The 13255-nt window shown below is 40.5% G+C and overlaps 2 protein-coding genes across 7 annotated transcripts in view; one reads left to right on the plus strand and one right to left on the minus strand.

Moving 5' to 3' along the window:
* LOC109933509 (endoplasmic reticulum aminopeptidase 1) overlaps positions 1-13205 on the plus strand; it is a 263565-nt gene extending 250360 nt beyond the window's left edge. For both annotated transcript variants that reach the window (XM_020532500.2, XM_020532501.2), the window contains exons 18-19: positions 7456-7537; positions 9508-13205. In XM_020532500.2, coding sequence (XP_020388089.2) covers positions 7456-7537; positions 9508-9660 — 235 coding nt within the window. In that variant the 3' untranslated portion in view covers positions 9661-13205. The remainder of the gene's footprint in view (positions 1-7455; positions 7538-9507) is intronic.
* cast (calpastatin) overlaps positions 1-13255 on the minus strand; it is a 242450-nt gene that overhangs the window by 168157 nt on the left and 61038 nt on the right. The window lies entirely within an intron of this gene.

Raw genomic sequence — 13255 nt, forward strand, 5'->3', positions numbered from 1 at the left:
CCGAAACGTCAGCCTTCCTGCTCTTCTGATGCTGCTTGGCCTGCTGTGTTCATCCAGCTCTACACCATGTTATCTCTGGTACATAGGCAGCCATTAGTAAGACACCAGCCCAGTACAGAGATGAATATGAGGCTCCTTAACCCTCAATTCATAACCCCCTCAATGTCCAACCCCATACACTCCTCTCCATCTTTTCATTCATTATATTTTACACAGAACTCACTGATTACTTAATAACATTGAGACATCTTTGAGAAGCTCATAGATCTGTCAAAATACATAAACAGTACATAAAAATCCACTTTAAAGAAACTATAATCCTCTTAACAGTTCATGCTTCTGTCAAAGTAACTAAGCTGACATTTTGCATGACAATGCTTCAACAATCCTTGCTCAGTAGAATTCTTTAGTGACTATGCTACTCAGAATTCAGGCTGAGGTTCCACTGAATGACTGTGTCAACAGAACCTCCAGATCTGTATACTAAAGGTTTAGTTTTCTGTTAAAGATTTGAAAGAGCCAAATAGATGATTGAGCTGAACTTCAAGGAAATCATGAAAGCAAAGGGGCAATGGAATCTGAATGTCACTATTGTGCAGTGCAGATAATGTAAAGATCTTGTATTCTGATGCATCTGATGTATTTTCCTTTCGCACAATATTGTTTAATGGTTATTTAAATTTTCAAAACTCTCTCATCAATCACTGCAGCAAAAACATGTACATCTTTGCTAAAACATTTCATTTGACATGTGATGTTGGAAGCATCTTTTGAAATTATTTTCCGTATGATTTCTGCTTTCTAATAGTATTTCAGCATTGGATCATGACACCTCTGAGCCAATAGGATACCCATTTCCTTCCGAAGTCAACCTGACATTTTGAACATTGTAAAAGGTCTGAAATTAACACTTCCACAGCATCGTGACAGTTGGTTACAGTCACATGACCTGCTCCATTTCTGTGCCAATGATATTTGACGGTGATGGGAATTGGAGTCAGACTGGGAGTAGCTACTTGAAGGAAAATCTACATCAGAGACGTGGGGAATAACACAGTGTGGGGCTGGAGGCACACAGCAGGCCAGGCAGCATCAGAGAAGCAGGAAAGTTGACGTTTCGGGTCGGGACGAGAGTGTTCAAAAGGAAATGAAGGTGAGGGGGGCAACAAGTCCAGAGAACCCTAGGTGCTGAGGCTGGTCAGATGGGCAGAACCTTGGTAAATGAGTTCAATCCTGAAGCGCGTGAGATGATTCATTTTGAGAGGACTAACAAGGCAAAGGAGAACATGATGAATGGTAGCCTCCTGGGAAATACAGTGGACTGGAAGGACCTTGATGTGACTGTCCATTGAACTTTGAAAGTAACCAGGCATGTGAATAAGGCAGTTAAAAAGCCATATGAGATACTTGCCTCTATTAGTTGAGACGTTGAATACAAAAGCAGGAAGATTATGATGGATCTGTGTGAGATTTTAGTTAGGCCACAGCCAGATTACTGCATGCAGTTCTGGTCGCCACACTATAGGAAAGATGTGCTTGCACAAGAGAGGGTGCAGAAGAGATTCACCAGCATGTTGTCCAGGCTGAACATTGAAAACAAAATGGAGAGGCTAGGGACTGTTTTTTCTTGAAATGGAGAAGGTTGAGAGGGGCATCTGATTTGAGGTGTACAAAGTTTATAAGGTGTATAGGTCAGGTAGATAGGAGGAGATTTTTCCCCTCGGTGGACAGGTCAGTAACCAGGAGACATAACATTAAAGGTTTAGAAGAGATTTAAGGAATTTTTTTTTCACCTGGAAGGTGTTGAGATATCAGGAACCCACTGCTTGAAAGGGTGGTAGAGGCGAAATCATCATAATATTTAAGAGATTATTAATAAATACTTGAAAGACTATAGCATATCGGCCAAGTGCTGGGAATTGAGACTTGACTAGATGTGTATCTGATGACCAGCATGGACATGATGGGCGAAATGGCTTCTTTCTAAGCTATAATACTTTGTGACTCTATGTAAACTTGGAATTGGATACCTCCTGCCATACACAGAACAATTTGGCCCCATGTCAGGGCAGGAAAATCAGGCCAAATGTAGAAAACTGATTCTAAAATATATTTCTGTGCAAATGTTTTAAAAAGAACTTGGAAAACTAACAATTCTTGAGATGCATGCATTGAGGAACGTACTTTTTTTTGTACTTTGTTTTGGTTTAACTAACTCCTTTACTACATTGCATGCTATAGAATTATACAACAAATGAACAGGCCATTCTGTCCAAATAGTCAATGTCGCTGATTATGCTCCATGCAAACCTCCACCCATCCTTCTTCCTCTAACTCAATCAGCAGTGCTCTCTGTTTTCTTTTCTCACTCGTGTTTATCTAACTTCCCCTTAGATGCAATCTAGCTGTTCAACATTATTGCCCGTGGCAGCAAGTTCCAACAATAATAACAGTTCAACAGTAGAGAATGTGGGGCATTTATCAAATGCATTTGGTGTTTATTTTAAGTCAACAGTCCTTTTTTTTAGTTAATTTCATAACAGCATTTTATTGTAAAATTCAGTGTTGTAGTTTTTGTGATTTACATTGAAGTATAGAAACAAAATTGTAAGGCTCCTATGTTTGTTTACCTGCAGACTAAAATTTCATTCAGTTTGATGGTATGACATGTTTGGGGCGTATCTTTTTATGCTCAAATTATTTGACCTCAAAGAAATTATATATTCATTGACCTAAAAATACTGGTCAATAAGAATTTTGTTAACTTGATCATGATCCTGGTTGCTAGAGTCGGGTTTAGCCTCTTTGCAGAACCAGTTGTAGGAGTATCTGGGGTTGTCCCATTCTGAATAACTGGTGATGGAAACCTGCAATCTGCCCCAGGCCTACCTGACTAGGGAGAATCAAGCAGGCATTGCTAAAGGTGAAAACATTGCCAATGCAAAGTACCATTTTCTTCTATTGAAAAAGGAATGCCCTGGAAACAAAAAAATACAGTTCTCTAACCTTGATAACACAGTGTGGAGCTGGAGGAACACAGCAAGCCAGGCAGCATCAGAGGAGCAGGAAAGTTGACGTTTGGGTCAGGACCCTTCTTCAGAAATTCTCTGACCTTTCCTTTTGTGACCTGAAGGATGATATTCTTTTCTAGGCCACTAGATGGCAATTCTGAAAGAGTGGATGCTCCCATTGCTGGAGGAGCAGGGAGAGAACTGATAGGACATGCTTCAAACAACAGAAAGATAACTTTGCTTGGACAGCTGCTCCCCTCCACTAATGTTACAGTTCAGGCTTTTACAAGTATCTTGTCTTATGTAAATCTCTGTGGGCAGAGATTTCTGTAACCATAGTTACAGCACAGAAAGAGACCACTCATTCAGTTGTGTCTGTACTGACTGAAAAACAAAAAGAATGACAAGCTACTTAATCTATTCCCACGCAGCAACTGGGTCCAGGTTATAGCACTTCAGGTACAGAGCCACAAACCTCTTGAACAAGATCTCCTGCAATCTAATTTTATGCTAATTATTGTAGTCCGTGTCTAACCAGTAATTTCTCATTATGTCTTTGCCAATTCATAGAACTGAAAATATGATGTGGTTAGAGAAATTTGCATGAGGGAATGTAGGAAAGGAATAAGCCATATATTTGTTTGGAGAGGGCTTTTGTGGCATAGTTCTCTACCTCTGATCCAGAAGACCTGGGTTCAAGTCCTACCTGCTCCAGAGGTAATTAATAACATCTCTGAATACATTGATTAGAAAATATTTGTAACTAGCTGGAGTTTCAGGGCATTTGCCATGAATCTCTTCAATGGAAGTCGATATTCACATGTCCTCCTTCAGCTGTTCCTGGGCTTTAAGTGACTACTAATTTTGCCTATCTGTTACCTTCAGGGCACAAAGCATGAATCTGACCGCTATCTGAGCTCCAGTGTTGCTGTGCTGTTTTGTTGCTAGAAAACCAGCTACTCACGTTTTAAAATGCTTGTCACACCTGTTCAGTAACATTGCAGATATATTGTAAATCCTGTCAGTGTATGAACAAGCAGTCCATTTCCATAGATAAAGAACAGCCTGTACTTGAGTTTTTTGGGTGAAAATGTCTAAAGGGAAAAGCTTGCAATGAGAAGAGAGAAGTAGACAGAATGGGAAAAGATGTGGGAAAGAGTGAGGGGTTTTCTCTGGAGGTAGAGGAGAGAAGTAGGAGGTAAAGGTTGAAGTAGAAGAAAGAAAAGAACCCAGTGAGGGGCACTGTTTACATCTAAAATAGAACAGTGGTTTCTTGGGAAAGGTACCTGAATTATGAGGAAAGAGGAAATGAATAGCCTGGTTAAAATGGGGATAGGTGTTTATAGTTTAAGAAAATAATGAAAGCAAGAAAAGAAACATATGCAGCAAACAAGATTAATTCTTTATGAAAATTACTGATTTCATCCATTTTCTTATTATCTCATATGGAGAAGAGGCAAATAGAATGAGACAGGTTCAGACATAGGCAATGCTGGGTGGGAAAGTGAGGATATGAAAGAGGGAGAGATACAAGTCAGACATGGGCTAAGGAATGACAGAAATGTCAAGGCCTGGAAGGTTGGCCAGCTCAGGTGCTTGGAGGATGAATTTAGACAAATACCCAAAAGAGCATTAGTTGATGGAATGGCTGTACCATGTACCCAAGAAGTCAGAACCATTTTGAAGATCCAGCATCATTAGCAGCTGGTATTGAACTGGTCTTTCTTACAGCTCATTGTCTACCTCCTGCCTCCCAGACCAACGTAGAGAGGGATTGAGCACAAGTTGGCAACATTTTATGCAGTGACTACCCACTGATCTTTTTTTAAAAAAGGCTACCTGGCAAATATAGCCCATTTGCACTTCAAAATTGCAATGTTCATGTTTAGCCAGCTTCCCATAGATAATGCAATGGATGAAACCGTCAAAAACCTGCAACCCATTTACCTGAAGTGTTGATATCCCCTCCTTCTGATTTTCCTATGCTGCTCAGTCAATGATTGAAATAGAAACGGGCAAGCAGAAAATGAAATTTGTATCTTTGCATTCATATACATTAATAACTAAGAAGGAAATCCTTCAACCTGTCATATCCCTGCTTGTTATTTGCTGGAGTAAACTGGAATACTGGCATTGTCTGTCTCTCTGTCCATCCTATATCATCCACATCATCAAATATTTGTCCATATTTTCTTGAAAAATGTTTTATACCTCAACTACCACATGTGACAAAGCATTCTATGCTCTAATTTAATGTCTTTTGACATGAAAATCTCCTAAGTTGCCCCTCTACTCTCATTGTGATAATTTTAAATTGAGTTTAACTCCTCACTGTCCTGAATTGTGACAAGCTTTTTGAGTGTTACTGGGACTGCATTCATTCAGACAAGTGGAGAGTATTGCCTCACTTTCTGGATTTCTGTCTTGTGGATGATGAATTGGCTTTGGGATACTCTGAGGTGAGAATACCAGCCTCTGACCTGCTCACAGTGGTTATATGGCCATCAAGTTCAATGGTAACGCCCAACATACCGATAGTGACAGATTCAACAAAGGTAATGCCATTGAATGTAAAGGGCAACAGTTAGCTTCTCTCATTGGAAGTGGTCCTCGCCTGGCACTTGGGTGGCACGAATGATATCTGCTACTAATCAGACCAAGCCTTTCCAGTTCATGCTGCATGCAAACACCGACTGCTTCAGTTGCTGCAAATGGTACTGAACAAGGGCAATTAGGGATAGACAACAAATGCTAACCTAGTCAGCAATGTCACATTTCATGAATTAATAAATAAAATAAACATTGTGCAGTCATTGGCGAACACCTCACTTTCTGACCTTATGATGAAGGGAAAGTCATACTTGAAATGGTTGGACTAACACTCTATTCTATCTTCTTATTTCCGCTCCTTGTTTTGAAAACATCAAATAAATCATCTTCTCATCTAAATTTCAAGGAATACAACTCCTAGTTTATCTAACCTCATAATGTAACAATTGGAATCCAAATATAATTCTGCTAGGTTGCACTACTTCTAAGTGCAATATGTAAAATATGGTGCTATTGTAATCCAGGTGTGGTATCTTAGCTGAATCATGATTATGCACTGTTTATATTCTATCCCATTATATGTGAAGGTCTTGTTCCATTAACCTTGTTGATCATTTTCTTACTTTTCCATGGCATTTTAATGTTTTATGTGCATAGACTCCTCTGTGTCTTTGGATGTTCAGAGTTTCTAGCTGTCCACCATTTAGAGCATAGTGTCTTCTGTCTTTTTTGGTGAAAAGTAGGTGACTTGCCTATTTTGAAATCCAACTGTCACAGTTTTGCCCATTTAATTAATCTATCAGTCACAAATTGTTGTGTGACTTCATGTTTCCATGTACACTGCTTATTGCTTGATATCTCTGTAAAATATCAGCATTTAGATTATCAGCAAATTTGGTCATATATCTTTCTACCTCATCATCTAAGTAATAACAAATATGATTCAATAGTTGAGCTTTTAAAAACAAATCCTTTTGGGGCGCTATCCTGCGAATACCTGCCCATTGTCCCTATTCCCTTGTTTCTTGTGCTCAAACCTAATTGGTTAATAATTACCTTCAGTTCCATGAGCTTCAACTTTAGATAACAGCGGCAAATAGCAATATATATAAAATAAGAAACAGAGAAAAACACATGCATGTCAGAGAGAAGAGAACCACATTGGGAATATATCAGCACGAGGAGGAAGAGAAAAGAATTGTAGCTAGATAAAGATCAGCAACTGGAGTTGGTTATACATTATCAATTGAGGAGAACCCCTGATACTGCTGTGTCTTTTTTAGAAGGTGAATATAAAACTATTTTGTTCCAGAGCTTCAAAATTTTGTGCCAACAAATTAGGTCCACATGCCCCAGATTTGGTTCCATTGTGCTGTTAACTACCCTATCTTGATAATGGCATTCCCGTCCTCCCTTTTCCTGGCATGCCTTACATGCTAGCAGGTGGTATTGACTGCACCTGCAGTGAGCAATAGTGTTGATTATCCAGTTGTTCTGCCTGGAAGAGGAAATCAAATGCAACAAATCCAGAAAAATAATGAGTTCATCAGCATTTGGAAAGGGAAGAGGTGGTAATGTTTGTTTAGTAATCAAAAGAACACACCTGGTGGTAGAACACAGCAATGGGAAATCTAAAACTGGCTGATATTGGCTGGAATTCAGGACCAGTTGCTATTTTTAGGAAGATATGTATTTTGTGGGTTCCCTGGGGGAGATAAATACAGCATCAACAAATTCAGAACCATGGGTATTTTTGAAAAAACTAAAATGAGATTTTTCGATTGAAATTGTATTGTTATTTGCCTTGACCCTTGTGGATCCTTTTCTTACTTTTGAACGGTGTAAACCATCTTGTCATGGAATGCTGTCATTATTCATTTAAATTGCTCCTTAGGTTTGAACTTGGATCATCTTCAATTGCATACACAGTGACTGGTATTACATCTCAGTATTCAACAAGGCTTCACCTTGAAGAGGTAGGTAACGGTCAAAAATTTTATTATGTCCTAATGTTGTAAAATGCAGATCTATCTGAAGAAAGTGCAGTATTCAATATGGTTCCAATTTTTTTTAATGATTCTGACTCGCATTGCCTTCATATACTAAGGAAAGTTAATGTACCCATCCAGCAACGCAAAGTCTGTAGTCTTTCTTATTTTCCACTCACTTTGCTTCCTAAAGTTCTAACCCTAGTTGCTATATACCTGTATATGGTGACAGCAGATCTCCTGCTGTAAATTTATGTAAGGATCATGTGGGAATTTTTTTAGTTACTTCTTCACACACACTAACTCATAAGTTTTCTGGGTGTTTAGTGAAATGTTTCCCACATGGTCTAGAGCAGTAAATAACAACGTGGGGTTCAGTTGCTGAGTGAGTGCATAAACAATCACCATCTACATATTGAAGCTCAATGACTGAGGAAGGGTCACTTGACCTGAAACACTAACTCTGATTTCTCTCCACGGATGTTGCCAAACCTGCTGAGCTTTTCCAGCAAATTTCTGTTTTTGTTTCTGAGGTTCGAGTGGTTTTCGTTTTGAACTGGAGGACAGTTTCTAATGACACAGCTTTATTTGAATCCAGTTTCCAATGTTTCGATCTCCCGCATCCACAGTTCTTTGTTTTATTATGTTGAGATAGTTTGTGGTATGAATGAATATGAATATCCTTTTTTGTCACTTGTACTCTAGTACAGGATGACAGCAGGACAATGGAAAGGTTTTACAATAGCTGCGTTTTAAAAGCACCATCTTAGGTACAAATCTTAGAGTTAAAACAAGTGTTATTATACAAAAGAGGATTAAAGGAAAGCAGTAGCATTACTTACTGTCGAAGAATAATGTAGAAATGAGGTAGTGATAACATTGCGAAAAGGAATTACATTACAGTCTAGTGAAGAATTCGAAATGGCAGTGCCTCAGCACGTGGTGCCAGGCCCAAGTCCAGCAATTGTCCCGCATCGTTCCGATCTCCAGTCCGTTCCTCACCTGCACTCAGCAGCAACAAGGTAACACGTGTTGTGCCGGGATTCACTTCACCTTGTGCCGCTCAGGATTCCCCTGCTGCCTTTGGCCTGCCCCGTCGCTCCGAGACACGGCCTGTTCGGCTGCTCCTGTGCGACACAGCCCCCGTGCTCAGGACCTGCCCAGTCTCCATCGCAACTCGACTCCCTTGAGGGGGGTGGGGGAAGAAATACTGCAAGGAGGACAAAGTGGAGAAAAAGCAAGAAAGGAAAAGGAACTGGCGAGCAGAGCAACTCCGACTGGAGTGTCTTACCCTGCTGCCATCTTGTTAAGTTCAATTGATGAGGATCACAGTTTGTTTCTCATTGTGGAGTAGGCAGAGAATGGTGACCAATTTGAGGGCAGCCAAATTTAGGGAGGATACTCTATAAGTCTCCACATTTGACAGAATCAAAAACTTTCATAAAGCTGAGAAAGGCCAAGTAGAGTGGTTAGTGCTGTTCCTTATATTCTTGGATTTGCTATACACACACACAATCTGTTTTCTGGGAGCATTGTTGGCTTACTGCTCCTTAGCTGAGGATGTCTGGGGATAAATATGACAGTCTTACCAGTAAATGGCAGAACTAAATTGTTGATTATTTCTCTTTAGGCTTTGTGCTACCACGGGGGTATTATGAATTTCCTACTCAAATATCCTTGATTTGATAACACTTAGTTGGTTTTCTCTCCTACTCTCCCTTCCTCTTTTCCTGTTCTTTTCCAGCTGTGCAATATTTATGTGATGATAAAATGATGGAACCGTTGGAACAAATCACAAGATGCAACATTGGAGTAATTCATAATATATCTTCATATACTTTTATTTTCTTGCTTTGTGATTTGCAGAACACAGTTAATTATCATTCATTAACCAGTTTCTCTATTTTAATCATTTACTTTCATTGAAAGAGATCAATTCTCATTAATCTGTTTTCTAGGTCCAAGGATTTTTTGAATCATTAAAGGATAAAGGTTCTCAGCTCCGATGTGTTCAGCAAGCAATTGAAACAATAGAGGAGAACATCCAATGGATGGACAAGAATTTTATTAAGATCGCTGCATGGTTGGAGAATTTAAAATCCCTTGATTAATTCAGTAGTTAATCCTACATCCTTAGTCATTTCATCAACTCCCTTGCAGAGACACTGTTCTTTCCTATGTTGTCTTAGTTATATCGTGTTTCAGGTAAAATGTTATTTACCCACGCCCTCTACTTTCTCCAAGACTTTCAGTTCCCCGCCCCCAAAACCCTGTCTTGACCATGAAGATTTAGCCTCTCTACATCTGTATCCCCCATGAAGAGGGCCTAAAAGCCCTCTCTGTTTATTCCTCTTCCGCAGGGCAAACAGTTCACCTCCACCGACCCTCTCATCCACTTGGCGGAACTTGTCCTCGCTCTCAACAACTTTCCTCTTAACTCCTCCCACCCCCTACAAACTAAAGGGGTGGCTATGGGCACTTGCATGGGACCGAGCTATGCCTGTCTCTTCGTAGGATACATGGAACAGTCCCTCTTCCGCAGTTACATTGGCACCATCCCTTACTTCTTCCTCTGCTACATTAATGACTATCGGTGCTGGCTCGTGCTCCCATAAACAGTTCATCCACTTCACCAACACCTTTCAGCCTGACCTCAAATTCATCTGTACCATCTCTGACACCTCCCTCCCATTCCTGGACGTCTCTGCCTCCAGCTCCGGCAACCAACTTAGCACAGACATCCATTTCAAACCCACTGACTCTCGCAGCTACCTCAAATGCACCTCCTCTAACTCAGCCTCTTGCAAAAATGCGATCCCATGCTCCCAAGATGAAACATTCCAATCTTGGACATCCCAGATATCCTCCTACTTCAGGGACTCTAATTTCCCCTCTCCCATGATTCATAATGCCCTCAACTGTACCTCCTGCATTTCCCACACTCCTGCCCTCAAAATCCCCTCTCCCCAACCATAATAAGGTTAGAGTCCACCTGGTCCTCTCATACAACCCCACCAAACTCCAAATCCAATGCATCATCCTCTGCCACTTTCTCCACCTGCAATCAGACCGTACCACGAAAAAGATACTTCCTTCCATAGGGACCGCTCAGTCTGTGACTCCTTCGTCTGCTCCACATTCCCTACCAATCCTTTCTCCACACCCGGTGCCTTTCCCTACACCTGCCCCTACACTTCTGTTGAAGGCCCCAAACAATCATTCCAAGTCAGACAGGGATTCACCTGTACGTCTTCTAACCGGGTCTGTTGCATCCATTGCTCCCGATGTGTTCTCTCTATATTGGAGAGACCAAGCGGAGACCTAGTGACTGATTCGTGGAGCATCTGTGCTCTGTACACACCAATCGATTCCACCTTCAATGCCAGCCATTTCAACTCCCCCACCCCTCCCTCGGCGACATGTCCATCATTGGCCAGCTCCACTGCCACAATAAGGCCGCACATAAACTGGATGAACAACACCCTGTATTCCGCTTCGGGAGCTTACGACCCAATGGCCTCAGCATAGAGGTCACCAGCTTCAAAATCTCCATACCCCCGGCCTCATCCCATGTCCAGCCCTCCCTCTCATCCCCACCTCCTTGACCTGACACAACCTGTCCATCTTCCTTCTCGCCTATCCGCCTCCCACCCTTCCCATTGACCAATCTCTACAACCCCCTACCTACATCAACCTATCACCATCCCACCTTCCTTCCCCCAGCCCCACCCCCTCCCTCTATTTATCTGAGCTCCCTTCCCCAGTCCTGATGAAGGGTCCCAACCCGAAACGCGACTTTGCTGCCCTTCAGAAACTGTCTGACTTGCTGTGCTCCTCCAGTTGCACATCTTATCGACTTTGAAAATCCATATGTAGTGATACCATTGCTGCTGCAAGATCCTCAATACTCAAATATGGACTAAAGGAAAAATGATTGATTTTCAATCTTATGGAGGACTGTAGCAGGAATTGCATTTGCTACAGAGGAAATATTTGGGTAACATATATTTTTAATGTGTATTTGTTTTTGTTGAAGACAGCAAAGAAATATAGCTCACAGTAAAACACAACATGTTTCAAAGGAGATTTTCTTGGATTCTGAGGTCATTCTAATTTAAAATCCCACAGTGGAACTTCGAGCGAAAACTGCATTCTTAAGAACAAGATCATTTGCTTTGAAATGACACCCAAATAAAATTTTTAAAAAATTAACAACCATTATCTTTTTAAAAAAAGTTGTAGCCCATTTCAAAATCTCACTTCATTTCTACTGTTCCAACAAAACATTTTAAAAAGGAAATTGTATCAAGGCACGAGCTATAGTAGATAGTTAAATGTGATTGGTGATTCTTGGTACCTTAGTTAAGAATTTTTGAGCTATCATGGTTTATATTTGCAATGAGCACATTTTTGAACTTTTTTTGCACCTGTTATGGATAGAATTTTAGGATATTATTAGCTGTATACAGACTGCAGAATCTCTTCACCCCACAAAAAGGTAGGCTCTCATCTCAGGACAGTGAATTTGATTTGATAACTACGTGTGATTTCCTTAAAGAAATGAGTAGGTTATTGGTTGGCTGAAACTCTACGGTTGACAGCTTGAAGGCTAAAACCCTATTTCATAGAATTAAAGAGAATGCAGTTACCAAACAGAATTATTTGTGATTTTGGCAGTAAGGAGAATAAGGCCTTTTCTAATTTAAATCCTGAGCCAGTTTAGCGTTAAACAGTTAACGTAGAGAAAGTAACTCACTGTTTTAGTCCTCACATTTAAGTAGAAAGGAAGTCACAAAATTGTGAAATTATCAAGGTTTGACTTTTTAAAATTTTTGTTATTAGGCTTTTTAAATTCCTTGTTTATTTTGCTGTTATGCCTTTCTCTTTTACAGTTAGAATCTGAACTGAGGTTGCCCAACATTTAAATTTCTTCCTTCATATTTTGATGTCCTGCTATTCAATGGGTGGGTCATCCTCAGAAAGAGGGCAATTACAGTTAAACAAATAAAACATATTTCTCCTTTTTTGGAGGCAGTTATAATCTAAGCCTGGGTCTTATAATGAGGGTCCACATGTGGCTTTTATTAGGTGAGTCCATCTGGTCTCACCAGGCTGGTGCTACATCTTCTGCACTGGGTTCCTTTGAGGGCCAGGATTGTGGAAACTCCTGAGTCAGTGCTCTATCTGAGGTCACTGGCCCTCTAACAGCTTTGTGGAAGTTTTGCCCCATCCAAGGCTTAACAGAAACACAGATCAGGATCTGGCATATTTCAGTTTGTTTGATTTCAAGCTCCATTGTACATTTATACAGATTTGATAAAGTTCTGGCTTAGTAGAATCATAGCATCTTTAACACGAGAAATTTGCGACTGGCCGATAATTAACGTGCAGGCTCTTTAAAACAGCTGACCAGTTTAGTCCACTTCCTGTAGCAGTTTCCTTAGAACTCTGCAAATTCATCCTTTCTGTGTTTGTGTACGTGAGAATTAAATTTGCGTTGATCATAATCTCTAGCAATTGATATAGAATTGTGGAGATCTGCAGCAGAGAAAAATGCCCTTTAGCCCATCCAGTCTCTTGCAGTGAAAAACAACCACCGAACTATTTTAAGATAACAAGATGCAGAGCTGAATGAACACAGCAGGCCAAGCAGCATCAGAGGAGCAGGAAAGCTGACGTTTTGGGCGTAGACCCTTCTTCAGAAAT

This window comes from Rhincodon typus, chromosome 3 (assembly GCF_021869965.1).
Source record: "Rhincodon typus isolate 14 chromosome 3, sRhiTyp1.1, whole genome shotgun sequence".
Lineage (NCBI taxonomy): Eukaryota > Metazoa > Chordata > Chondrichthyes > Orectolobiformes > Rhincodontidae > Rhincodon > Rhincodon typus.